Raw genomic sequence first — 27,758 nt, 5'->3', positions numbered from 1 at the left:
CACCAACAGAAACTCCCTTCTCTTTTCGAATAGAGCCATGGGATTTTAACGTCCAACCTGAACTGGAAGACGGGATCTTGGGTTAACGTCTCATCCGGAGGACAGCACCTACTACAATACAGTATTAACTTTGAAGCCAGTTTCAAAATTAAATAATAGGAATAATAATCCCTGCATTTTTGATACAGCGCTTTTCACGTCTTCTAGACGTCTCAAAGCGCTTCACAGAATATACTGTAAAATGAATTGACTGTATATTTGTTGGCAAAACACGGCAGCCAATTGCGCACAGCAGTGTCCCACAATTTATTATTGTTTTTTTTTCTTGAAGGATTATTATCAGGCGTGTGGAGTAAGGAAACTTGCCCAAGGTTTCGCCCTGTCGGGAATCGAACCTTAGTCTCTCGCTTGCGAGGCGAGTGCTCTAACCACTGAGCTACAGCACTCCACAAGACTGCAATTAACAACTTACCAAATTCAGAACGATATGATACAGCTGCAATTGCTATGCCCTGAATTCATCAGTCCTTTGAAATAATAAAATAATTGGTCATTCACTTCACAGCTGATTGTGGGACATTGCTGTGTGCAAGTTGGCTGCTGTGTCTACTTGCAAAATAGTCGCAACAATTCATAATATATTCTGCAAAGCGCTTTGAGGTATCATCCTGACATGAAGGGTGCTATGTCAAATGTAATGATTATAATCATTACTCGTAGGTTCAATATGTGTATTATTATAAGTAGTAGCACACTAGCGTCCCTGTTCCATTTTCTACCATCACTGAACACTGACCAGTGCCTGAGACTCTATCCTATGTGAAGGGCTCTGTGTGAGTGCAATTTATTGCTGTTGTTGTGGATCAATTTCCACAGGCAGACAGGACCTCGGTTTAATATCTCAGCCAAAACACACCCCCCCACTGCATTACAATGTCAGCTTGGTCTACAAATTGAAAATCTCGATGTGGTGTTTGAACCCACAACCACTGACTCAGAGGAGAGAGTGCTTACCATCTAACCATAATAGTAATAATAATAGTGATAATAATAACGCTTGCAATTTTCACCCACAAAATACCCAGGTAATCCACTTTAAAATATATTCTGTGAAGCACTTTGAGACGTGTCATCAATGTGATAAGGCGCTATATCAAATGCAAGGATTATTATTATTATAATGGCAATGTGCAGCAAGAAATAAAATCATGGTATTTTGTGTCAGAACATACGGACATACAGACTTGAATTGGTAACATCATCCTTTCCGCCTTGCCCCTTCTTTGCCCATCTTCAGATCGCACCTGAAAATCCTTCCTCTTTAACCGTGTCTGCGGTCAACAGAGCGGCTCAGCTGTCAAGCTCTGCTATGGTTAAGTGTTCCGAGACACTACCCCGCGTGAAGGGCATTATGTAAATGCAAGGTGTTGTCGTTTTTGTTATTGTTGTAAAATGAGGATTATCACCAGTGGGGAAAATAAATGGGTCAAGTTCGAAGTGCTATTTTGTTCAGAATCATCATTTTTATCAGCTGCATTTCTGGAAGATGAAATGCCTTCCCACAAACGTCTTTTGAAGTCGAGTTGAGTCCAAAAGAGGTTTTGAATAGGTATTTGATTAATACTGTAATGCAGAAAATACCAAGGATTACAGGGAACAGTAAGTGGTTGGGATTAGAGGAGTTAGATGCAGCGGCGGAGCTAGCCAAGACAAACAAATCTGATGAGCTCAATAAACTGAATGGCCTCCTGAGCTGCAAATAGTCTATCATTCCATGGCTCTGAATCCCTGATGCACTTCATTGAGTGAATGATTAAGGCTCTATCAAGGGATAGGTTAGAAGCTGTCAGTGGATCAACTGTGTGACAGTAATGACTGACTGTTTAATGCGAATGCTTTCACACATCGACCAAAGAGACTTAATGATGCAGCATTTTGATAGATTAAGGTATTTTACCTCATGATCTGCTCTGCCCCCAAAGGGAATTGCGTGTATGCTTTCTTCAATGTTTAGCATTTTACTTGTTATTTGTATGACTTGATAGATGTAGTTACAACCATCTGCACCAAGCATTAGAAAACCAATGCATTTTATCAAGAATAACCAGCTTGTAACAGCTTGGCTCAGTTGAAAGAGCTCTCGCCTCTGGGTCAGGGTTTGTAATATAATATTAATAATAATAATCCTTTCAATAGAAATACTGTTTTATCACATCTTCGAAACCTCTCGAAGTGCTTGATGTGACTCACTGTGAAGCTCAGTCACTGTGCATTTTGCAGCCAAACACAGCAGCCAATTTGCACACAGCAATGTCCCCAACATGTGGTTGCTGTTGGCCAGGCTACCCAGAGGGACAAACTTCTCTTATGGGATTTGCCGATCACTTTTCCATGGGAGATAATTCCTTTAAAAAAAATTGGTCGCCCAGTCCATGACTGTTTGTGGGGCACAGCTGTGTGCAATTGGCTGCTGTGTTTCCACCCACAAAATACACAGTCAATTCACTTTACACTGTATTCTTTGAGATGTGATGAGCACTATATCAAATGCAGGAATTATTATTATTATTTTTAACGTCCACCTAAACGGCAAGACAAGGCTTTGATTTAAAAGCTCATCTGAAGGACGGCACCTCAGACAATGCACCTCTTCCCCCAGCATAGCACTGTACAGGAGCATCAGCTCAGTTGTCGCCCCCTAAGATGTCAAAGCTATAAGGTTCTGCTTAACTCTGAGCACGAGGGAGGGGGGTTCATTCTCCTAAAGGCGGCAAAGCCATCGAGACTACTTCAAACGGACTCAAGAGAAATCAGAGCCTGAGCGCTGGTGGAGCAAAAATTTAGGCTGGTTTGTGATGCAGAAAAACTCACCGCTTGAGGCTATTCACTGATTGATGATATAGGAGAATGAGTGGGAGGTGGGGAACGGGTTCTAAACTGCAACCTCTGAGTCCAAATTGGTTCTAAACTGCAACCTCTGAATCCAAATTGGACCTTTCCAAACAACTGGAAAGTTTTTGCAGTACGGTCCAGCCTGGGCCACTTGGCTACTCTTTCGCAGCTGGAATTGGTTTCTGGCCATTACCCACGAGTCAGTTTTGACTCGGTTCATAATCCCTAATATTCTTGATTCCGGCCCAGAAAGTGTTGGGTTCGAGCCTCACATCAGGGCTCAACAATCCAGTGTAGCCCTGAGTTTACTATGACATGTTGCACTTTTTATACCAAAATTGTTCACTGGGGGCAGAATTGCACTGTCGGAGGTACCATGCTTCGGATGAGACGTTAAACTGAAGTTTCAGCTGCCTGGTCAGGTGGACGTTAAAGACCCTGTGGCGCTGTTTAAAAAGAGAAGAGAGTATCTCCTTCCCGGTCTTCTGGCCAACATTTCCCCCAAATAAAATTGATCACTCACTCCATGGCTGTGTGCGTGGGACATCGCTCTGAGCAAATTGGCTGACGAGTTTGTCTTCTAAATACACAGTTCGCTACACTTTCACAGTATATCCTGCGAATCACTTTAAACTGTCCTCCCTATGTGAACGATGCTGCATCAAATAAATTAATAAATATGTAGCACAATGTATTTTACTTCAAAACATTTCAGGGTGCCTGCCTTACAGTAATTTGTTTTAAGAGTAGCAAATGCCAGCGAGGCCAGGATGCTGGGACTCAATTACAAAACAGCTTGATGCTCTGATGAGAGACGTAGGGTGGGGGTGGGGAAGGATGAGATCAGAAAATAATACTAATACTACTGCTAATAATAATAATTATAATCCTCTTCGACCATGCCATCGCCACCTTCCCCTCCCCTCCCTTCTCCCCTTCCTGACCCCAGCTCGGGTCTGAAATTCCGTACACTGTCCAGTGCCTTGGGACGTCCTCCCAACGTGAAAGGTGCTATATAAATGTAATCTTGTTGGTGGTGGTGGTGTTGTAATAATGTTGTTGTGGAGTCCTGTAGCTCAGTGGTTAGAGCACTCGCCTTGCAAGCGAGACACCTGGGTTCAATTCCAGGTAGGACGAAACCTTGGGCAAGTTTTCTTACTCCACACACCTAATAATAATCCCTCCAAAACATAACAATAATAAATTGGTCATTTGCAATCCACGACTGTTTGTGGGACACTGCTGTGCGCAATTGGCTGCTACATTTCGCCCACAAATATACAGTCAATTCACTTTACAGCATACTCTGTGAAGCGCTTTGAGACGTCGCGAAGACGTGAAAAGCGTGAAATCAAATGCAAGGATTATTATTATTATTAATGATAATCCTGGCATTTGATATAGATATCTCCAAGCACTTCACAGAATATGCTGTAAAGTGAATTGACCATATATTTTGTGAGTGAAACGCGGCAGCCAATTGCACACAGCAGTGTCCCACAAACAGTCGTGGATTGAGTGACCAATTTACTATTATTATTTTTTCAACGGATTATTACCCTTGGAAAAGCGATCTGCCAATCGATTAATAACCAGGTTCCTACTTACTGCTAGGTAAACAGAGGAGTGTGTAGAAAGGAAACTTGCCCAAGTTTTCCCCTGCCTGGAAATCAAACCCAGGTCTTCTCGCTTGTGAGGTGAGTGTTCTTGCTTCAGAAGCCAAAGCGGCCTTCTTCATCCCAACCTATCTTGTGATCTTGTGACTGTTTTGTTCACTTTTTGAACCTCTCCAGTCGGGTTTCCGTGCTGCCCATAGCACGGAAACCACCCTGGTCAAGGTCACCAATGACATCTTGACCATCTGCGACCAGGCTCCCTCTGCCTTCTCGTCCTCCTCGACCTATTAGCCGCATTCGATACGGGCGACCACACTATCCTCCTCCACGGCTTGTCCTCCCACCTCAACCTCCAAGGCCCTGTCCTTGAGTGGTTTAGGTCGTACCTCTCCCTCCGTCTTCATTTTGTTTCCACAAACGGCTTTTCCTCCACCCCCCGCACTGTCTTGTGCGGCGTCCCTCAGGGCTCTGTCCTCGGTCCCCTCCTCTTCACCCTCTATATGCTCCCCCTTAGTGATATCATCCGCAGACATGGGATTAACTTCCACATGTATGCGGATGACACCCAACTCTACCTTTCCTCCTCTACCCTCAACTCCACGTCCCCCGATGTCCTGACAGTCTGCCTGTCTGACATCGAGTCCTGGACGAGAGACAACTTTCTTCAGCTCAACGTGCGTAAAACTGAGGCCCTCCTGATTGGCTCGCGTTAGCGCCTCCGCACCTCTGGCGCTGACAGCATCAGCATCCAAGGCTGCACTCTCCACCACTCAAAGCCCGTGTTCTGTTCGACCCTGAGTTGTCCTTTCTTCCCCACATCCGCGCCACAACTGGCACCACCTTCCCCCACCTCCAGACGTCGCCAGACTATGGCACTACCTCACCCCTCACGCCGCTGAAACACTGGTCCACACCTTTATCATCTCAAGGCTGGACGACGGGAACTCTCTCCTCACCGGCCTTCCCGGCCCCTCCCTCCACAAACTGCAGGTCATTCAGAACTCTGCAGCTCGTGTACTGTCCCGCACCAGGCTTCGCGACCACATCACTCCCACCCTCGCTCGCCTCCACTGGCTCCCCATCCCCCAGAGGATCGAATTCAAGATCCTCATCCTCACCTACAAGGCCATTCACGGCCTCGCTCCCTCCTACCTCTCCGACCTACTATCCCCCTACTTACCTGCCCATACCCTCCGTTCCTCTGGCTCCGGTCTGCTCCACAACCCCCGCCCTAACCACCCTACCATCGGAGGCTGGTCATTCAGCCTCTCAGCCCCGAGGCTCTGGAACTCCATCCCCCAGTGCCTTCTCCTTGCTTCCTCCCTTTCCTCCTTCAAGGCCGGTCTCAAGATCTTTCTCTTCAACCGTGCCTTCACCTCCCCTCTCGAATCTCTATCCCCTCCTCGCTCCCTTCCTTCCCTCCCCTCACCCTGACCATTTCCCTCCTGCTCGGATCTCAACCCAACCCAGCGCCTTGGGACGTCCTCCCGACGTGAAAGGCGCTCTATAAATGCAATCTTGTTGTTGTTGTTGTTGGTAACAGTAGCAGCCAAATTTGCGCACAGCAATGTCCCACAAACAGCCATGAAGCGACGGACCAATTAACAACAGTGATGAGCTTCTAAGTGTGTTAGGCACCTGGTTGACCAAAATAAATCTTTGCACCAACCAGAATTCCCAGACGGTGACTTTTCCTTCATTTGTATTCAGTAGAAATAAGTTTTTCGCAGCATTGGAGTGCAACAAGCAAGGCTTGATGCTAAAGTTACAATGATTGATAATTTTAGTGCATGTTCCAGACAAGATGAATGATGTGGTTGTGAGTCCTTTGCCTGCAGATTGTGAAGCAATCTGGTAACTAAGTGATAAGAGATCAACTGGAAAGTTAAGCAGACACATTAGTCTGATACTTCAGTGCTTGGTGGAACGAAAGCTGCATCATTGGAGGTGCCACATTATTCATTTATTTTGCACCTTGGCTCAGCCAGCCATCAGTCGCTCGGAGACAGAAAGCTGTGGCTAGTGTGTGTATGTGTGTGTGTGTGTTGGGGGTGGGGGGGCTGTGGTGGGGGAGACTCACACTCAAATCGGTTTATAATTGTTGTTCCTGTGATATACATCATGTTACATGTTTATTCAGCTAACAAACACGTTGTGCACCCCTTCACATCATCCTCGGTAGTCAGGCTTATAGTCATTCTGCCATCCTCTGGAACTCCCTGTCCCTGGCCCTATCATCGAATGCACCTCAGTGGACCAAGCCTATGGTCACCTCCCCTTGTACCCTTTTTCTACATGCTCAGCATCCAAACTCACCATATAATAATAAGAGTAGTAATAATCCTTGCATTTGATATAGCACCTCATCACATTGTTGAGACAACTCAAAGCGCGTCACAGAATATACTATCAAGTGAATTGACTGTATATTTTGTGGGCGGAACGCAGCAGCCAATTGCGACTACGTGGTTTGAATAACCGTGTATATATAGTTTTTGGAGGGATTACTACCCCTGGAAAGCAATCCGCCGATTGACTAACAACCGGGTTTCTATTTACTTCTAGGTAAACTAGAGGCATGTGGAGTATGGTATAGCCCTGCCCAGGAATCAAACCCGGGTCCTCTCACTTGCAAAGGGGGTGCTCTAACCAATGTGCTGCATATGTCTGAAGGGTTTGTTATGCCAGGCCACTGGGAGAAACTCCCTTCTCCGGGATTATTGGATCTGTATCGTCCACCTGAACATGTAGACAGAACCTCGGTTTCAGATCTCATCCTAAAGGGGGCAGCTCCAACAATGCTGTACTGGAGGTCAGCCTGGACAATGGGAGTTTAATGTCCATACCTTGCACTCCGCATGCCCCAGCTCCTTCAGATGCGACATCCCATCGTTTCCTGCGGTTGTGCTGTGCATCATGCCTCTTGTACACGATGTGGGCCTGTCGTTCCTCTTCCTGCCCTGAGTGGTTGCCAATGGGCTCGATGAAATAGTCTCCATGAGGCAGACGAAAAAGGCCTCGCTGCAGAGAGAGAGAAGATCCTCTTGTGATTTCTTTCCTTTCACTGGTCCAAGCAACTCCATCTACACAGAAACTACACAGGCACACACACGCGCACACACACCCACGCCGCAAATCTGGCTGGAGATCCTCCCATTTCACACCGCTCCCCATCAACAGCATCAAAAACAACAACTTGCATGCCAGCGCCTTGGGATATCTTCACAACATGAAAGACCACTGGGATGTCTTCACAACATGAAAGGCGCTATGCAAATGTATTTATATAGCGCCCTCACTCAGGGTAGCGTCCCAGAGCGCTTGACAGGGGTGGAGCACGATTTTAGATCTCATCCAAAGGACGGCAACTCCAACAATGCTTCCCTCCCCCAGCACTGCGGTGGAGATCAGCCGAGATAGTGGGAGAATGTATCCAGTATATGTAGCCAGCTCACCAACATTCAGTCCAATCCGATAAACCACTGTAACAAGATTTGGGGAACAGGAGGGGAGAGGAGAGAGGAAATGACACCATGACACTGGAGACCAATCGATAATTACACCCCGACTCACTTCACCCTTCTTTGTAATTAACAAATCACATCACAATTTACACTCAATCAATTTAACACGCGCTGACTGCTAAAAACAGCACTCGTTCCATTACTTATGATGGCAAATGCTCTCCACTTATTACCTCCGGGTATTGTTATTACGTCCGCCTCTAAATGCTGCTAATCTATCCAAATCCTTGTGCTGTTAGAAGCGTGTCTAAGTCATTTAGCAGCTGTATGAATGGATTTGGCTGCAACATTCAAAACATATAGCTTGAGGGCTCTTTCTGCACGAAAGTCTAGAAAATCATCGATTCCGATCTCCTGACAATCCGTGAAGCACATTATGAAGTGGGTGTGAATGAATCAGATTTCTTGCTCAGCGGTGCGTGAGACAGGTCTGTGGAGCCTTTAGGTACTGGAGGACAGCAATAGAAACAACGTGATCATGATTCGGAATGGGGGGGGGGGGGGCGGAGGGGAAGAAGAGGATAAGGGGTCACCGAGTTAATATGTCAGGTTCACCGCCTAATACTTGCAGAAATCTCGGTTGTGAAAGCAGTCACCCGACCCAGGCCACTGAGACACACTAACAACATTTGCCTTGTCAGCTTTCAGAGAAGGTCACAGTAGATGCTCTACTTAAGTAAAGTCATTGATCAATTGATCATTGATCATTTTGAATCATGATTCTTCCACTTGATGTTGCAACATCTCAAAGCGTTTCACACTTCTTAATGAAAATAATAATCATGGCATTTGGCATTGTGCCTTATCGTCTTTCATATTGAGAGGATACCTCAAAGTGCTTCACAGGAATTACAGTGACAAGGAGTGACTGTTTATTTGTAGCAAACACAGCAGCATAATTGAGCACGGCAATGCCCTACAAACAACAAAGAAACGATTGTCAAATTTTATTTGGGGATTGTTGGCAAGGACACAAGGAGAAATTCCCTTCTCTTTTTGAATAGGTCCATGGGATCTTTAACATCCCCCTGGAACAAGCAGACCGGACCTCGATTTAACATCTCATCCAAATGACAGCACCTTCGACAATGCATCACACCTGCAGCCTGCATGGAGCGTCATCTTAGATTATGTAATTCCAAATTCCGACATTCAACTGAGCAGCCAGACGGGACTTCATAGAATCATAGAATTATATTGCTCAGAAGGAGTCCAGTCGGCCCACCGTGTCTGTGCCGGCTCTTTGAAAAGACTTACCTGAATCAATCCCACTCCCCCGCGCTCTCCCCATAGCCCTGCAAACCTGTCCTCCCCAAATAATTATCTACTTCTCTCTTAGAAGATGTTACCAAATCGGCTTCTACCACCCTTTCAGGCAATGCATTCCAGATTCGAGCAACTCGTGTGAAAACATTTCTCCTCACCTCCACTCTGTTTTTTTTAAACACCAATTTTAATTCGATGTCCTCGGGTTACTGACCCACCCGCCAGTGGAAATAGTTTCTTCTTGTTCACCCTATTGAATCCCCTCATAATTTTGAAAACTTCTATTAAGTCTCCTCTTAACTTTCTCTGCTCTAAGAAGAATAATCCTAGCTTCTCTAGCCTCTCCAGATAACCAAAGCCCCTCATTCCTGGTACCATCCTGGTAAATCTCCTTTGCACCCTCTCCAATGCCTTGATTTCCTTTCTAAAGTGTGGTGCCCAGAACTGAACACCGTCTCCAGCTGAGGCCTAACCAGTGTTTTATAAAGGTTCATCATAACTTCCTGACTTATGTATTCAATGCGCCTGTTTATAAAGCCTAGTATCCAGTATACTTTTTTAACAGCTTTATCTACCTGTCCTGCCACCTTCAAAGATTTACTTATATGAACTTCCAGGGCTCTCTGTTCCTTCACCCCCTTTAAGACTGTACCATCAGATTATATTGCCTCTCCTCATTCTTCCTCTCAAAATGCATCACTTTGCATTTCTCCACATTAATCTTCATCTGCCACGTGTCTGCCCATTTTACCAGTCTGTCTATGTCCTCTTGCAGTCTGCTACTATCGTCCTCACTGTTTACGACTTTTCGTAGCTTAATATCATCTGCAAACTTGGAAATTGTAATCCCTATACCCAAGTTCAGGTCATTTATATAGATCAAAAACAGCAGTGGTCCCAAACCCAACCCTCGGAGACACCACTGCACACTTCCCTCCAGTCACAAAAACAACTTTTCACCACCACTCTCTGCTTTCTGTCTCCCAACCAGTTCTGTATCCATGCTGCCACTGTCCCTTAATACCATGGGCTTCTATTTTGCTTACACATCTCTTACGTGGCACTTTATCAAATGCCTTCAGTTTAAGGTCTCGTCCAAATATCAACATCTCCGACAATGCAACCCCAGTCCCCCATCAAAGCACTAGATATCAGTCAAGACTTGTGAGCTCAAACTCCCAATGTGGGGGCTTGAACAAGGTCAGAGGCGAGCGTGCTACCAACTGAGCCAGGCTGATACTTACAGTTTGTTTAAGAACCATCGGGAGCCAACTAGAGGAGATAGGAAGGAAACTAAAAGATTAGACGTACAGTGGTGTGTTCACCAGCTTGAACTGATGTCTGCTCATTCCTTGTCTAATTATTGAAAACAAATTGGAACGTGGTGCATGAGCTGATGATGAAAGGCAGGACTGCTTGATGCCCGAGTTCCCAAAAGCACTTTCATTGGCAAGAAACAATGTGCCTTTTATTTCCCATTTCACTGTCTGCAACAATTATACAAAAAACATAAACAAAGACACAATTATCGTCTTTACAACTTTGCATTCGGGGAATGAGGACTCTCCTGGGGAATGGGCTGTAAGGGCTGGTTTTATTTGAATGATTTGCCAGTTTTCAAAAGGCTCTATCTAGTTAGTCGGTGCCTTAAACAATCACTTCAACAAATGATCTGACAAAAAGTTCCACCGTCCGGAATTAATTCAAGCAAAAACAAGGAAATACAATACAAAATGACATTTGTATAGCGCCTTTCACGTCGGGAGAAAGGCGCTGGACAGTCAGTGATTTGGACCCGAGCAGGGGGTTGGGATCAGACAAGATGGAGGGCAGTGTTTGCATCTCACATAGATAATCCACAGGGTTTCTTTTGCTGAAGTGATTTGATGACATGCAGCATTTTCACGTCTGACATTATTTTGGATATAAATGGCTCAAAATCAAGCTGGGTGTCTTAACAAATCCAGAAACCCATCACCGCGCTTAAAAGTATCCAAATCAGATTGGGAGCTCCACATATGGATGACACCAATGCATGGATATATTTCTGCCTCTTCAATTGCATAAGTAACCTGTTTCCCTCGAGGGATGCAACCTGCTTACCTAATTCCCAAGAATATTAGGTGCAGTTTGGTAAGAGCCAAGGCTTGGGGGACCCCAGAGTGTGCGTTGGGATAACTGCTGGAGCTCAACCTGCTTAAACCACATAGCCTGCCATTGCCACTGTGTGGCATGCTTGTCCAGCTAGGACCAACATTAGCATGGAGTAAGTCAGTAGGTGCATCTAATTTCCCAGGTAAGAAAGGAGGAAGTACTTGCATTTCCGCAGGGCCTCTTAACATCATAATATCATAGAATCATAGAATTATACAGCACAGAAGGAGGCCATTCGGCCCATCGTGTCTGTGCCAGCTCTTTGAAAAGAGCTATCCAAATCAATCCCACTCCCCTGCTCTCTCCCAATTGCCCTGCAAACTTATCCTCCCCAAATAATTATCTACTTCTCCCTTAAAAACTGTTATCAGGCATTTATTCACAGACACTGAATAAGTTAATTTTTGATGAAACAGAACTTTTTCAATGTATGGATTTCATTTGAGCAATCACAACATTTGTATCTCCCCCCCACACACACATACATTTTTCAAAGTGATGAAAGTTTTTCAAACGCCCAGATTTTATTATTATTTATATTTATTATTCATGTATTATTTATTTATTATTATTTATTATTGTTGTCTCTTACTAAAAATTATGAAAAAGCCTGATAATAATCCCTCAAAAAAAACAATAATAAATTGGTCATTTCAATCCACGACCGTTTGTGGGACGCTGCTGTGCGCAATTGGCTGCAGCATTTCGCCCACAAATATACAGTCAATTCACTTTACAGTCTATTCTGTGAAGTGCTTTGAGATGTCTAGAAGACGTGAAAAGCGCTATATCAAATGCAAGGATTATTATTAATATATTATTATTATCGAATCGGCCTCCACCACCTTTTCAGGCACACTTCACAATAATTACCATTGTCCACTGGGATTTTATATAGGCAAACGCATCAGCTGTTTTGCACACAGTACAATCCCACAAGTAGCCACGTGGTAAGTGGCTAATTTCTCCAGAATATTGTTGGCCAGAATAGTTCAGATAGCGTCACAGGATCTTCAACATCAGTTGACGTCTCATCCTAAAGACACCTCATTTACTAACCAGCACTGTACTGGACTTCAGTGTGAGCCCAAGCCCTAATGTGGATCTTGAACCCTCAACTCTAACTCAACTCTAACTCAAGTCACTGAGACTTCTCAAAGCGCTTCACAGAATATACTGTAAAGTGAATTGACTGTATATTTTGTGGGCGAAACACAGCAGCCAATTGCACACAAACAGTCCTGGATTGATTGACCAAATTGTTAATTTGGTTTAAGGTATTATTACCTTGGAAAGCGATCCACCAATCAACTAATCAGGTTCCTACTTACTGCTAGGTAAACAGAGGCATGTGGAGTAAGGAAACTTGCATAAGGTTTCCCCTGCCCAGGAATCGAACCCGGGTCCACTCGCTTGCGAGGCGAGTGCTCTAACCATAATGCCACAGGACTCCACACGTAAAAATCCTTGCATTCCATATAGCACATTTTAGATCAAGAGGATGCCTCGACATGCTTCACACAGCTGATTAGGAGCCCGGGTCTGGGATATGGGTGTTTATGTGGAAAGGTAGATAAAAACACAGTGGAAAAGAGAGGGTTTTGAAGACTGGGAGGGACTACAGGATGGGGCTGATTGGGCAGGGGACATGAAGCAGGCAGGAGGTCGCACAGGTAGGGGTGGGGCAAGGCCGTGGATGAATTTAAAAGTGAGCACCTGGAACTTGAAGCACCGGGGTATGGAAACCCAAGAGGCACCAAGATTTTCTGGCCTAAATAAAAATGCATGAGTTTCACAACAGCCAGCAAGCCAATAACCCAAGCCACTTTAGCTTGTCTCACTGTGCGGAAGAAGGAAGGAAGTGTGTGAAACCAGCCTCCCTGTGTGCTAATTCTATTAAAATAAATGGGTTTCTGCTGTGAATCCTCTATTAAATCTGAAGTACACAGCCAGCACAATGTTGTTTCCAAACTTCTCCTCCCTCCCCACCCATCTGTGCAAACAGCAGGAAGCCAGCGGTGGAGGGGAAAGAAAAGTGAATGATTGAAACTAAATACTGGAAGATATCAGTAATTGTGCTTTAAAAGATTCCAATAGACATGTACGCGACTCACTAATGTGTAGAGATAAAAGCAACAATTTAGTTGCAAGGATGACTATTTCAAGATGATAATTGGTGTTGACTGCTTAGTCTACTCTACGAATGCACTCGTAAATTGTGGAAGGTGAAGTAGATGGACTTGGCAAAACAAATTCTTATGTTCTTATGTTGTCATCCAATCCTGGGCAGAGAGCTGGGTGGAGGGGCTTAACATCTCCTCCAAAGGACAGTACTTCCAACATTTACCTGCTCAGCCAAGCTGACACCTCACTTCCACCGCGATTGAACCTCAAAGGGCCGGTGCTACAGCTTGGCTCTGTTCATTGAATCATAGAATATTACAGCACAGAAGGAGGCCACTCGGTCCATCGCGCCTGTGCCGGCTCTTTGGAAGAGGTACTCAATCAATCCCACTCCCTCACCCTTTCCCCATATTCTTGCAATTTTTTTCCTTTTAAGTACTTATCTAATTTCCTTTTGAAAGTTGTTATTGAATCTGTTTCCACCACCCTATCAGGCAGTGCATTCCAGACTGTAACAACTCTCTGTGTAAAAAATGTTCTCATCATCTCCCCTCTGGTTCTTTGGCCAATCATCTTGAATCTATGTGTCCTGTTACTGACCTATCTGCCAGTGGAAACAGTTTCTCTCTATTCTCTGCATCAAAACCCTCATAATTTTGACACCTCTATTAAATCTCACCTTAACCTTCTCTGCTCTAAGGAGAACAATCATAGCTGCTCCAGTCTCTCCACATAACTGAAGTCCCTCACTCCCCACTTGGCATTGTTCCCGATTCTGAGTCAGAAGACTAGGAGGGGGATTCAAATCCCAAGTCCGGACTCTAAACTCACATAGGCTAGGCTGGCATTCCAACATAGCGCTGGTGGTGGGGAGGTGGAGGGGCACTGCATCGTGCCACTCGCCCTTTGACACTGAGATCCCATCTATCGGTTCAGGTGATGACTCCCAACATGCAATAAGTCATTCACTCCATGGCTGTTTGTGGGTCGTTGCCGTGCACAAATTAGCTGCCTCATTCACCGACAAAATAAACACAGTCACTACAATTTACAGCGTACTGCTTTGAGACATCTCGACGATGTGATAAGGCACCATATCAAATGTAAGGATTATTACTCATATGATTATTTCTGGGGTGTTAGATTTCAGAGCGAAAATGGNAAAAAAAAACATGTTATTTCAATAGTTCTCAAGTCTGAGTTAAGAAGACTATTTGCACAGGTTCGTGAGGGCATCTCGTTGTAGTGAGGTTGCTAGGAGACGTTTGGTGTTCAGCGCGTGCTTTCTTGCAGCAAAAAAAGGGTTCTGATAAGGAAAATACGGAGAAGTTATTTTTACTGCTCGGACAAGTCAGTGGTTATTGGTGCTAAACCTACATATTGTTATGCGCACAGGACAAAAATTTCTAATCCGCAGCAGAAGACAATCCCACTTCTGACACAGTATGTAGGAGGGCATGAGTCACGCCAGGAATACAAAACTTGCGCAAGTGTTTTAACAATTTGGAAAAGAGTGAGAGAGAAGCTTATTTGCAAAAGGAACCTCTACCTTTTTACATCTGGCTTATCCTCACATGTCACCAGCCCCCAGCCTTATACCATTGCTCAATTATCACTGAGGGATGGAACTCAAAACAAGCCTGATTGGAGTCCAGCCGTTGTTAGCTCAACAACAACAACAATAACTTGCAATTACATAGCGCCTTCCACGCAGGGTACTGTCTCAGAGCGCAAAACAGTAGCGGAGCCTGATTCCGGGGGGACGTGGAGCAGGCCAGAGCCTTATCACGTCGTTGAAGCTTCTCAAAGCACTTAAATGAATATATTGTAACGCGAATTGACTGTATAAGATATTCGTAAGGCTAAGGCTACGTGTAATTTCGCTCTTTGGGAAAAAAGATTCGGTGAGGAAAATCATGTGGAGAGACCAAACAAATACTAGTGTTGAATTGATGGGAGCAAATAGCCTACTTCTTGTGCTGAACAGGTGTCCTAATGGCCTGTTGACATCAACCAATATTGTCGGCACCAGTGACCTGAAGTGAAGGAAGCAAAATAAATGAGCACTGAGGTCCCAATCCAACAGTGGGGGTGGAGGAAATTGCTTATTCTCCGCATTTTCAGACCTTTCACTCATCGAATATATCATTTTGAAAGATACTCCCTCTCGGACGAAAAACTGCTCAGACCTGTCATAAATCAAGCACCCAAGAGAGCATCTGGCAACCTTCCAAAAGTAAGTATTTTTCCTTCTTTTTTCGAAAAAAAAGATATATTAAAGACTGCAATTTTCATAATTCTGGAATGCAGTCTCAGTTCTGGTCCATAACTTCTTTGTGCACCGGTTCACGGACAACTCAGTGTTGTAGTGTGTCCAAGTGAGAGTGTGGAGTGGGGGCAGGGAGGTGGGAGGAAGGAGGAAAGATAATATTAATAATAAACCTTGCATTTGTTATAGTGTCTGATCACTCGTTGAGATGTCTCAAAGCGCTTCACAGAATATACTATAAAGTGAATTGATTGTATATTTTGTGGGCGAAAGGCAGCAGCCAATTGCGTACAGCAGGGTCCCACAAATAGTCATGAATTGAGAGACCAATTTATTTATTTATTTTCTGAAGGGATTATTAACTCTGAAAAGCAATCCGCCAATCAACCAACAAACAGGTTCCCATTTATTGCTGGATAAACAGAGGAGTGTGGAGTAAGGAGACTTGTCTAAGGTTTCACCCCACCCCAGGAATCAAACCCTGGTCCTTTTGCTTGCGAGACAAGCGTGCTAACCACTACACTCCAGGATGGCAACAGAGGAGGAGGATGGGGGAGGAGGATCAAGGTGGGGAGAGGAGGAAGAGGACAGGGTAGTTGAGGCAAGAGAGGAAGGGGTGAGGAAGAGAAGGAGAGAAGGAGAAGGTGCAATAGAGCTGAAATCTCTGAAATCAATTTTTTCTTGGTTAGGGACCAAATCATGGGCAAATGGAGTCCGGTAGCGTAGTGGTTGGCGCTCTGGCTTCGTAGCGAGAGAACACGGGTTTGATTGTCGGGTGAGGCAAAACCTTTGGCACATTTCCTTACACCACACACAGGGCACAATTGGCTGCCACATTTCGCCCACAAATTACACAGTCAATCCACTTTACAGTATATTTTGTGAACCGCTTTGAGACATCTCAATGACGTGATAAGGCATTGTATCACATGCGAGGATTGTTATTATTAAGTGGAAATCCCAAAATAATTATAATAATAATAATAATCCTCGCATTTTATATAACGCCTTTAACCACTTACAAACACCTCAAAGTACTTCATACAAGTTACTGCAAAGTGTAGTGACTGTGTATTTGGCAGCCAATGTGCGCCTAGCAAATTTTCCACAAGTAGCAATGAAGTGAATCACCATTGTTTTTTTAACCTGGGGTATAGTTGGCCTTGACATCGGTTTAACATCTCATCTGAAGAATAGACCTCCAACAGAACACTCTTCCAGCATAGCACTGGAGTGACAGCCTTGAACCTGAGCTCAAAGTCCCAATGTGAGGCTAACAATCATAGAAATATACAGCACAGGAGGCCAATCGGCCCGTTGTGTCTGTGCCGGCTCTTTGAAAAGAGCTATTCAATTGAATTCCACCCCCCACTCTCTCCCCATAGCCCTGCAAACTTTTGGCAAATGGGAAGAATTCCTGCCTTTTGTGTCCATTTCCTTCCTTCAACAGTTCCTTGTGACGTAAAGCTCATCTCCAGCATGGAAACCCATGAACATCACACCTTTGTTGAACTGAAATGACAAACGAGTCAATCACCTTCATAACAGCAGAGAAAATTTCAGAATAATTGACAAGAGAAGGGGGACAAAAAAGGAGGTTGGTTCATTCTTTGTGCATCTTTGTGACCACTTGTCTGTTTCGCACATCATCTTCTACAGTGATCCATGGTTTGAGGTTGAAGTAGCTGAAGGAGAGAATGGATGTGCTGATCAGCAAAGGAACAAAGATTGTAAATGAAACATCAGTCAACAGGATGGAGCCAGGGCTGAAAGATCATTATTCCAGAACTGCAGAGAAAGTGTGGGCAACATGAGTCTTTCAGCACACAGGCAAGATGAATAACTTCCACTTATACAGTGCCTGTCACACAGGGAGAATGTCTCAAAGCACTTTACAAAAACTGAGCAGGACCCCGAGTTCAGAAGGAGATAATCAGAGAGATAGATATTGAGATGGGTTTTAAAAGCCAGCACAGAGAGAGAGGGTGAGATGAAGAGGGTCGGGAAAAGAGTTCCAGAGGGTGAGGGCAAAGTGGCTCAAAGCTCAGCCTCTGACAGGAGCCATGGGGCATGAAGCAGGCTAGAGTTGACGGAGAGGGACAAAGGTCCAGAGTTACAGGAGATCGCATGGGTGGAATGAGGCAGTTAAGGACGAGGATCTTAAACAACAAAATTACATTTATTTAGTGTCTTTCACACTGGAATCAAGAAGAGAGAAGAGGGTAGGGGGTGGGAGGGTGGCCAAAAGCACAATCAAAGAGGAAGAACTTGAGATTTTAAAGTTGATCAGCTGGTGGATAGGGATTCAGTGCGAGAATGGGGGAGGTGGTGAGGATATGGAGAGTTGGGTCAAGAAACCTGGTGCAGGAACCTCCACCGCAGACTGGTAGAGTCCATGGAATTGTGGAGAGTAGAGTTGGCGAGACAAGGGCATTGGATAGGTTGAATCTCAAGGTGAGAATGGGGTTTTGTCTATGTGAGGGGTGAGATGATGTTGTGTAACTGGAAGTAAGGCCGGGAGAAAGGTTTGAAGGAGAGTTGATCAAGACACTGAGGTTCCACACATGCTCCGTGAGTTGCAGTGACTGACCAGATTGGTCAACATGTTTAGTGCCTGATGTGAAGAGGCATTGTCAGGTTCCAAGCAGGTAAGTCTCAGGTTCATCAACATTGAGCTGGAGAAACTTACGGCTCAGCCAGGACTTGCCTGTTCAGGTCAGCATGAAAAATCCCACAGCAGTATTCAAAAAAAAGGGGTGTTTCCCCCAGTATTCCGTGCAGCAATCTACCAGATGAAATTAGTCATTCACTTCATGGTTGTTTGTGGGACGTTGCAGCAGGCAAATTAGTTGTCAGTTTGCCCTCAAAACAAACAGTCACTTCATTCAGAGTAAATCCCATCAAGCCCTTCAGATGTTCTCCTGACATTAAAGGCATTATATCAATTATAAGGATTATTACGAATTCAGTACATGACTGATATAGCTTAGTGCCCGCCACACATACTTTCAGATGAGTAAGTGAACAGGATTGCACTCATGTGTGACCCATAAATGTTCACTTAAAAATCTTTTACTAAAGTGTACATGCAACAACTTGCATTTTTATAGCGGCCTTTATGTGGGGCAGCGTCTCAGAGAGCTTAACAGTGGTGGAGCCTGACATTGAGCCGGTTGGAGGGTGGAGGTGATTTTAAGCACGGTTGAAAAGTAAGGTCTTCAGATGTCAGGGATAAAGGAATAGAGGGGTGCAGGGGAGGCTGAGGGGAAGAGCATAAACAGCGGCATGGACTTTTAGGGTGGAATGGCCTGTTTACAGCCTGCAGATTCTAAGTAATTCTATATTCTTTGAAGAGCCATTGGTTAGTTTGCTTTTATGTTGGTCCAACAAAATTTGTGGAACATGATTTAGGACAATCTTAAATTCTCTACAGTAATTGAAAGCAAGGTTTCCTTTGAAATTCTTGTCAGCGAGTTTCTTCAGCCAAGAAAGCAAAGTAAAAGAAGTTATTTTTTTTTAAAATTACTCCTTTGTCACGCTGGAAATGTTCAGAGCGTTTCATAATAATAATAATAATAATCCTTGCATTTGATATAGCCTTTTCACGTCGGGAGGAGTCCCAAGCGCTTCACAGAATATACTGGAAAGTGAATTGACTGTATATTTGTGGGCGAACGCGGCAGCCAATTGCGCACAGCAATGTCCCACAGTCGTAGATTGAAAATGACCAATTTATTATTGTTTTTTTCTTTTTTTTTGGTTGTTGAGGATTATTATTAGGCGTGTGGAGTAAGGAAAATTGCCCAAGGTTTCGCCCTGCCTGGAATTGAACTCAGGTCTCTCGCTTGCAAAGCGAGTGCTCTAACCACTGAGCTACAGGACTCCACACTACTGAGCTACAGGACTCCACAGGACTTCATAGGAACTGTTGTCAAACGAGCTGATGGCTGGCAGCGGCAAAGTTGGCAGCCAGGAGACAGCGAGGTCTAGGAGGCAAGCCTGAATAATCAACAACAGCATCTAGTTTTTACACAGCTCCCTTTACACAGCGTAGCGTCTCAAAGTGTTTATCGGTGGCAGAGTTGATGCTGAACGAGAGAGAGAAGTGAAGTGAGTGTAGGTGTGGACTCAAGGGACGTGTAGAAAGCCCGAGCTAGTTGAATGAAGGGAACAGATAGAGGAGGGGGGTGCGGGCAGGTTGGAGAAGCAGGGAAGTACTAGTGTATTAAGTGATATGTAGGTGAGTGTGAGGATCCTTAAATCGATCCGTTATGTTATGTTATATAATATAACTTATGTTCAGGTGAACGTTAAATAGTTAAAGCTACTCGAAAAACAGAAGGGAGTTTCTCCTGGTGTCCTGACTACAAATGCAACAACGACAACTTTGATTTATATAGTGCCCTCCACACCGGACGGCAGCTCAGAGCGCTTCACAGTAATGGATCCCGGGGCCGAGCCAGGGGGAGGGGGAGGAAGGTGACCAAAGGCGCGGTCGAAGAGAAAGGTCTTCAGTAGAGACCTTAAAATAGGAAGAGAGAGAACGAGGCGAAGGGAGTGAGGAAGGGAATTCCAGAGCCTCAGAGCATAGTGGCTGAAGGCACGGCCGCCGAGGGTGGAGCGGAGGACTTGGGGGATGAAGAGGAGTCCAGACCCGGAGGAATGAAGGCAACGGGTACTGTTTTGAGAAGAGAGGTCAGAGAAGTAGTACAAAGGAGTGGAGAGATTTGAATACAAGGGTGAGGATCTTAAAGTCGAACCTCTCTGGGACAGGCAGCCAGGGTAGTCTGGCAAGAACGGGATGATCGAGGAGCGGAGTTTGGTGCGGGTGAGAATGTGGGCGGCAGAGTTTTGAATGATTTGGATTTTATGGATGGGAGACTGGCGAGGAGGGCGTTAGAATAGTCTAGCCGAGAGGTGACAAAAGCATGGACTAGGGTTTCAGCGGCTTCGGAGAGAGGTATTGGCGGAGACAGACGATGCGTCGGAGGTGATAGAAGGGACCGGATATGGGGGAGGAAGGATAATTGGGGATCGAACCTGATGACTAGGTTGCGTACGGGTTCGGAGAGTTTTAGGGGGAGGTCGGATAGGTGGAGGAGGTGAGAGCCATGAGATTTTAGACATTGGCTAGAGCCAAAGAGTGTGGCTTCCGTCTTGTCAACGTTCAGCTGAAGGAAATTTGAGTTCATCCAGCCCCTGAGATCTGACAGGCAGGCTGACAGAACATCAGGGGACAAGGCGTCGCAAAGAGAGGTGGAAAAATAGAGTTGGGTGTCGTCCACGTACATCTGAAAATGCACCCCATGTCTGCGGATGACATCCCCAAATGGGAGCATGTAGATCAGAAAGAGGAATGGGCCAAGGATGGATCCTTGGGGTACCCCTCAGGTAACTTGGTGAGAGCAGGAGGAGAAGCCGTTTGTGCAGATGTACACAAGGCGGTTTGTGAGGTAGGACTCGAACCAGGCGAGTGTGGTCACACTGATGTGGATGACGGAGGAAAGGCAGTGGAGGGGGATGGTGTGATCGACTGTGTCGAACGCCGCGGAGATGTCCAGGAGAACAAGGAGGCAGAGGGAACCCTGGTCACAGATAGAGAGGATGTCGTTTGTGACTTTCACAAGTGCAGTCTCCGTACTGTGGGTAGGGAGGAAGCCGGATTGGAGGGGTTCGAAGAGGGAGCGGGAGGAGAGGTGTGCGCGAAATTGATTGGCAACAACGCGTTCTAGGACTTTTGCGAGGAAGGGCAGATTAGAAATGGGGCGGTAGTGGCTGGGGTTTGAGGGATCTAGGGAGGGTTTTTTGAGGAGTCTGCCTGTTAGGGCAGACATAAAAGATCCCATGGCACTATTGGTAAAGTGAAGGGAATTTCTCCTGGTATCCTGGCCAATATTCCCACCAGAAAATATTGATTGTGTGATAATGTTGTTTGTAAATTGGTTGCCGCATTCACCTACAAAATACAGTCACTGCACTCAACAGTAAAATACTGTGAAGCACTCCCCCAGCACTGCATTGAAGTGTCAGCCTGGACTATGTGTGTTCAGGGTCCCGGCGTGAACGGCTTTGCGAAGTTGTTCTGTGTTGAACTCTGCTATATAAAAAGGCAAGGGTTAGTTATGTTTGTTTGTTTATGCTTTTTGAACAGGACAGACAGATAGTGACTTTCATCAGACATGTCCAATGTGACCAGTGCAATATTAAAAGGAAAGCAGAGCACCGCACTCCACTGCTTAATTCAGTTACAGCTGCAACACATGCCTGGTGGCTATGTGAAACAGATGGACACGTCTCAAAATACTGGTCCAATAGTACACTGGGGATTGTGCAATGCTGAAGTAGGAGCCAACAAATGGAATTAGAGTTTGAGGTTACTGTTAGTACCAGCAGACCTTGCTGAATGTGGGGTCTGAACAACACTGAACTTTTTCATCAAAACAGAGACTCAAGAGAATCAGAAATAAGATAAAAATAGACCTGCAGTTCCCTGCCCTTGCCCGGCTCAGTTGGCAAATGTACTTGAGTCACACAGGAAGATCCCAGGTTTGATCAACAGTCTGTCTCGAATCAGTGGATAATAATACTAATAATAATCCTTGCATTTGATATGGCGCTTTTCACGTCTTCTAGACGTCTCAAAGTGCTTCATGGAATATGCTGTAAAGTGAATTGACTGTATATTTGTGGGCAAAACGCTGCAGTCAATTGTGCACAGCAGTGTCCCACAAACAGTCGTAGATTGAAAATGATCAATTTATTATTGTTTTGTTTATTGGAGGGATTATTATTAGGCGTGTGGAGTAAGGAAACTTGCCCAGGTTTCGCCCTGCCTGGAATTGAACCCAGTTGTCTCGCTTGCAAGGCGAGTGCTCTAACCACTGAGCCTACAGGACTCCAGTTATGACAACAGTGAGGCTGCGTACAGCACCTCTCCCAGTCACCTTGTTTACAAATGTTACTTTGGGTTAGTCAGTAGCACTCTCGCGTCTGAGTCAGAATGTTGTGGGTTCAAACTCCACGTCAGAGTTTGGAACAAAATAGTGTATGTGGACACCCACTGGAGTGTTGGGGATGTGTTGCATTGTCGGAGGTGATGGGCTTCAGATAAGATGTTAAACAAGACCCAGATCTGCTTGTTCAGCTAAAGATCTCATGGCACATTTGAAAAGGGTCAGTGTCCTGACTCCCACTTGTGAGTCATTGAAAATATTGCACAAATTGGCTGCTGCCTTTGCCTACGATTGCACAGTCACTACACTTTACAGAGTGCTTTGAGATGGCCTGCTTTGGGAGTGCTTTGAGATGGCTTCCCAACGTAAAGAATGTAAAGATTATTATTTATAAAAACAGACAGACCCCTATTACTAGCAGTTACACCAATTAATGCAACACTATAGCAAATATACTGCAGTCCTATGCAGCACAGACGTAGCATTAACTGAGGCCTGAGAGCCCAATACATTTTGCTTCAACCTTCCAGCCACAATACAATACACAATATCCTGGTTCAGATACAACACAATTTACATCTATATAGTGCATTTCACATCAGGAGGACGTCTCAAATCATATTCATGCTAGTGGGTGAACTGAGTGCAATGGTGCAAAAGCATTCAATTGTAAAATCTGCTTCTTCTAAATAGTAATCGCCGTTTTGTAGCCCTCAAATCACGGTATCTGTTTGATAATCCCTCTTCTGGAGACCTTGAAATCCATGTAGTCCCACTCACCACATACACAAACCTTTTCATAGTTTCTCTTTTCAGATTCCCTTTAAAGACCTATCATGCATCCTGTTTCTGTGAACCTCTTGTCCAATGTTTTATCTTTCATCTGGTTTATTCTCAAGTAATCTACCAGTCTGGACAGTGCGGAAACATACAACAAAAGGCATCAATATCAATTCACGTCTCCACCAACCACAGAATCTCACAGAACCAGTTAGCTGAGCGTCAACTCTTACAATTTCCCTCTCCATTACACACACTGTCAAATATATATGTAAAAATAGAGAAGCATACAGATGTCTAACTGAAAACAGCAGGACTGCTGGGCAAATTGCAAACACCACATGTATGAGTTATGCAAAAAAAAAATTTTCATTAAACATTCTTGATATCTGTTGTAAACTTCCCAATGACTGTGGAGGGAATGAAACACTCAGCTCCTATTAAAAAGCCGACAGCAATTTCAAAACTGAGATGGAAAATTATTTATTTCCTCGGCGCATTAAGTCTTTTTATATCCCATTAATTAGGGAAAGTCAATCACTCTGGGAAACTCTGGAAATGCGTTCTCTCAGAAAGCTGCTAAAATTACAATTGACACAAACGGACACCAAAATGATGATTAAACCTTCATTAATTTCACTTCACAGCTGCCTGTGGAACATTGTTGTGTTCAAATTGGCTGCCATGCTTATCTACAAATTACAGTCACTTTACAGTATATACTGCAAAGCGCTTTGAGATGTCTGTCTGACTTCAAAGATGCTGTATCGAATGCAAAGATATGTATTAGTTGAGCTATTCTGATAGAATGTGCTTACCCTGTTACACTATTGAGAAACATAAAAGAGTGATATTGCTTCAGTTTGTGTCATAATCTTTGAGATGTCTCAAAGCGCTTCACAGAGATATATATAATATATAAAGATTTCATTCATAACCAGGAATTGCGCCTAATAATACTTACATTTTGTAAAGCGCATTTTACATCAGGAGGACCTCCTCAATTGCTTCACAGGATACACTGTAAAGTGTTGTGACTGTGGATGAATGTGGCAGTCAATTTTTATGCATAGCAACATCCCACAAACAGCCATGAAGTGAGTGACCAATTTTATTTGGGGGATTGTTGGTCAGGACATCGGGAGAAATTCCCTTCTCTTTTCAAATAATGCCATCAAATAGCAACTTTAATGTCCACCTGAACAGACAGACAGCATCTCATCCATAGGGCAGCGTCACCTACAATGCAGAACTCCCCCAGGAGTGTCAACAACAACAACAATAAAATTACATTTGTATCGCACCTTTCACGTCGGCAGGACGTCCTTAGATTATATGAGTTCCAAGTCCCAACATGGGACATGAACCCATGAACCCACTGACTCAAAGGTGAAAGTGCTACCAACTGAGCCAAGCTGACTCACGGTAGACCTTCAGTGATATTTCACTATCAGTCATTCACTCAACCGTTATCTAGCAACCAAAAGGTTACATAGAGTTTCATAGAATGCTTCAGCGTGGAAACAAGCATTCAGCCCAACAAGTCCGTGACGGTGATTATATTCCACATGATCCTCCATCCCTGATAATCCCCACTCACGTATCAAGTTTTCCCTTAACACACTGACACTTATTTACTTCAACCATAGTTTCCAACAGTGAGTTCTACATTATCACCACCCTCTGAGTCAAAAAGTTACTGCTGAACTCCTATCTTATACTCAAAACACAAAATACTGCAGTTGCTAGAAATCTGAAACAAAAACAGAAGTTGCTCAGCTGCTGAGTGTTCCCAGAAAATTCTGTGCTTTTCCTACCTTATATTTATGCTTTTGTTTTGGACTTGCCAACACATGGAAACAGACGATCAACATCCACCTTATCAAATCCTTTAGGTTGTGATTAAATACAATAACTTTGGGAGAGATTATTACCCTCAGAAAAGGGATCCACCAATCCACTAACAACCAATTTCCTACTTACCCCTAGGGAAACAGAGGTGTGTGGAGTAAGGAACCTTACCTAAGGTTTCGCCCAGCCTGGAAATCAAACCTGGGTCCTCTCACGTGCGAGGAAAGCGCTCTAACCAATACGCTACAGGCCTCCACAATCAAATTGTTGATTGTCCACCAAATCTTGGGCACAGAAATTCAGCTTAGCATCTCACTCGCAAAGAGTGCTGAGGCAATACAGTATGACAGTTTTACATATATTGAGCGAGTTAGCCTGTTGACTTTATCTCTCAAATACAACATTCATTTATGGTGGGATCTGGTACAGCTAAAAATAGAGAGGCTCCTTGCTAAGTTTCATTCTATAACTTGACAAACATTTTGGGGGGCAATTTGTTCGGAGTTGAATTTGCATTAGGCAGCAGGAATCAAATTGTTTGTACAGACACGACCAACACATAAAGGCACCAACTGTGTCTTTCTCAATAAACAAAAGCGTTGCCTGCAGATGCTCTGTTTCACCTTGCGCACTGACATAGGAAGATAGACTCATCTATGCAAAGCAAACAGATGGACTAGCTTATGTTTTTTTCAGCTCTATTTAACTCGAGATGAAGATTTAGTCCCACTATGTCTGCAGTGCATTATTTTGATAATAGAAGTTCAGTGAAGGGTATAAGTTTGCAACAGCGAGATTAGCTAAATAATCAGCTGTTACAGACGTCTGCCTTGTTTTACAAGACCCGCTTGCGAAAGTCAATTGCTTCATTAAATTCATTAAATAACTGTGGTTATATCTGAAAGGCTTAGCCCCAAGGACACAGTTGTAACAGACAATGAACAACACCTTAATACATAGTAATTTTACTTAGAGAACTGAGGCATTGAAGTCTAAATGCTGTGATGTTCCAGACTAAGTCTCAGCCTTGCTCATTGGTATCTCTCTCGTCTCACAAGGCTGTGGGTTCAAGCTCTATGTTGGAACTCATACAGTCTAAGATGGCACTCTAATGCAGTGCTGGGGTTGTGCTGCATTGTCAGAGGTGCCATCCTTTAGATGAGACGTTCAATCGAGGTTCCATCTGCCTGTTCGGGGGGATGTTAAAGATCCCACGCACTATTCGAAAAGAGAAGGGAGTTTCTAAAGTATTCTGGCCAACAATCCCTCAAATAAAATTGGTCCCTCACTTCATGAGCTGTTTGTGGGACATTACTGTGTGCAAATTGACTGCCACATTCATCTACAAAACATACACAGTCACTGAACTTTACAGTAAATCCTGCAAAGCGCTTTGTGATGTCTCCGTGATGCGAAAGACTGGTGGTTTTGTGGGCGATAAAGGTTAGAAATCACTGGTTTTAAGACCGCATCATCACTGAGATCTTTTTCAAGTGAATTTTTGCCTTGCAAAAGAAGCAAATTTGTACATATTTGTGAAGGGACCAGTTATCAGCGATTGCTTTCACCTGCTGATCATCAGCAGAGTGCAGACATTGAAATCTGGAATAGAGACTTGTTTAAGCAGCGTTATTAAAAATTCTTATGGTAGACTGGTTGCACAGGTTAATAAACTTGTGGTATTCATTAAATTCCATCTATTTGCTAATTAGAAATGAGCATTCATTTGGACGGAGATGAACATTGAGATGCGGAATGTTTAAAACAGAAAGTTAGAATTTTACGTTAGTGGGAGCTGTGATGTTATTGAACGTCCATTATAAAGATGTCACGTGGCTCAAATGATGGCAATTTCACCTCCAACTCATGATTGTGGTTCAAAGCTCCCATCTGGACTTTGACCTGCAATGTCAGGTGTGACGTGAAAATGTTAAATGTTAAATATGAAATGAAATGGTAAATTGAGGTTCCGTTTGCCTGTTCAGGTGGGCGTTAAAAATCCCTCGGTGCTAATCGACAAAGAGAAGGGATTAACTCCCGGTAACCTGGTCACAATTCCTCAAATAGAATTGGTCACTCAATTTCACTTCATGTCTGTTTGTGGGATGTCTCAATGAAAGGACACTGCTGCGTGCAAATTGGCTGCTGCTTTTGCCGCAAAATACATCAGTCGCTACACTCCATAGGAAATTAGATAATTTGACATAATGGGGTCGTAAAAAATGCAAGGGCCGTTATTATTTTATTGTTGTTGTTATTATTATTTATTTCTATGGTCTGCTCATGCAAATGCCAGATGCTGCCTTAAAATCAACGTAGTGATGTTCTA

At 44.2% G+C, this 27,758-nt stretch overlaps 1 protein-coding gene across 1 annotated transcript in view; it reads right to left on the bottom strand.

Moving 5' to 3' along the window:
- Positions 1-27,758, bottom strand: part of LOC103184889 (A disintegrin and metalloproteinase with thrombospondin motifs 12-like) — a 201,510-nt gene that overhangs the window by 159,343 nt on the left and 14,409 nt on the right. The window contains 1 exon segment of the mRNA XM_042331953.1: positions 7,399-7,529. Within this exon segment, the coding sequence (XP_042187887.1) occupies positions 7,399-7,529 (131 nt within the window).

The sequence above is a fragment of the Callorhinchus milii genome, unplaced genomic scaffold (assembly GCF_018977255.1).
Source record: "Callorhinchus milii isolate IMCB2004 unplaced genomic scaffold, IMCB_Cmil_1.0 Scaffold1, whole genome shotgun sequence".
Classification (NCBI taxonomy): domain Eukaryota; kingdom Metazoa; phylum Chordata; class Chondrichthyes; order Chimaeriformes; family Callorhinchidae; genus Callorhinchus; species Callorhinchus milii.
Note: the sequence above shows the minus strand (reverse complement) of the source record. Positions and strands in the feature narration are given on the sequence as shown.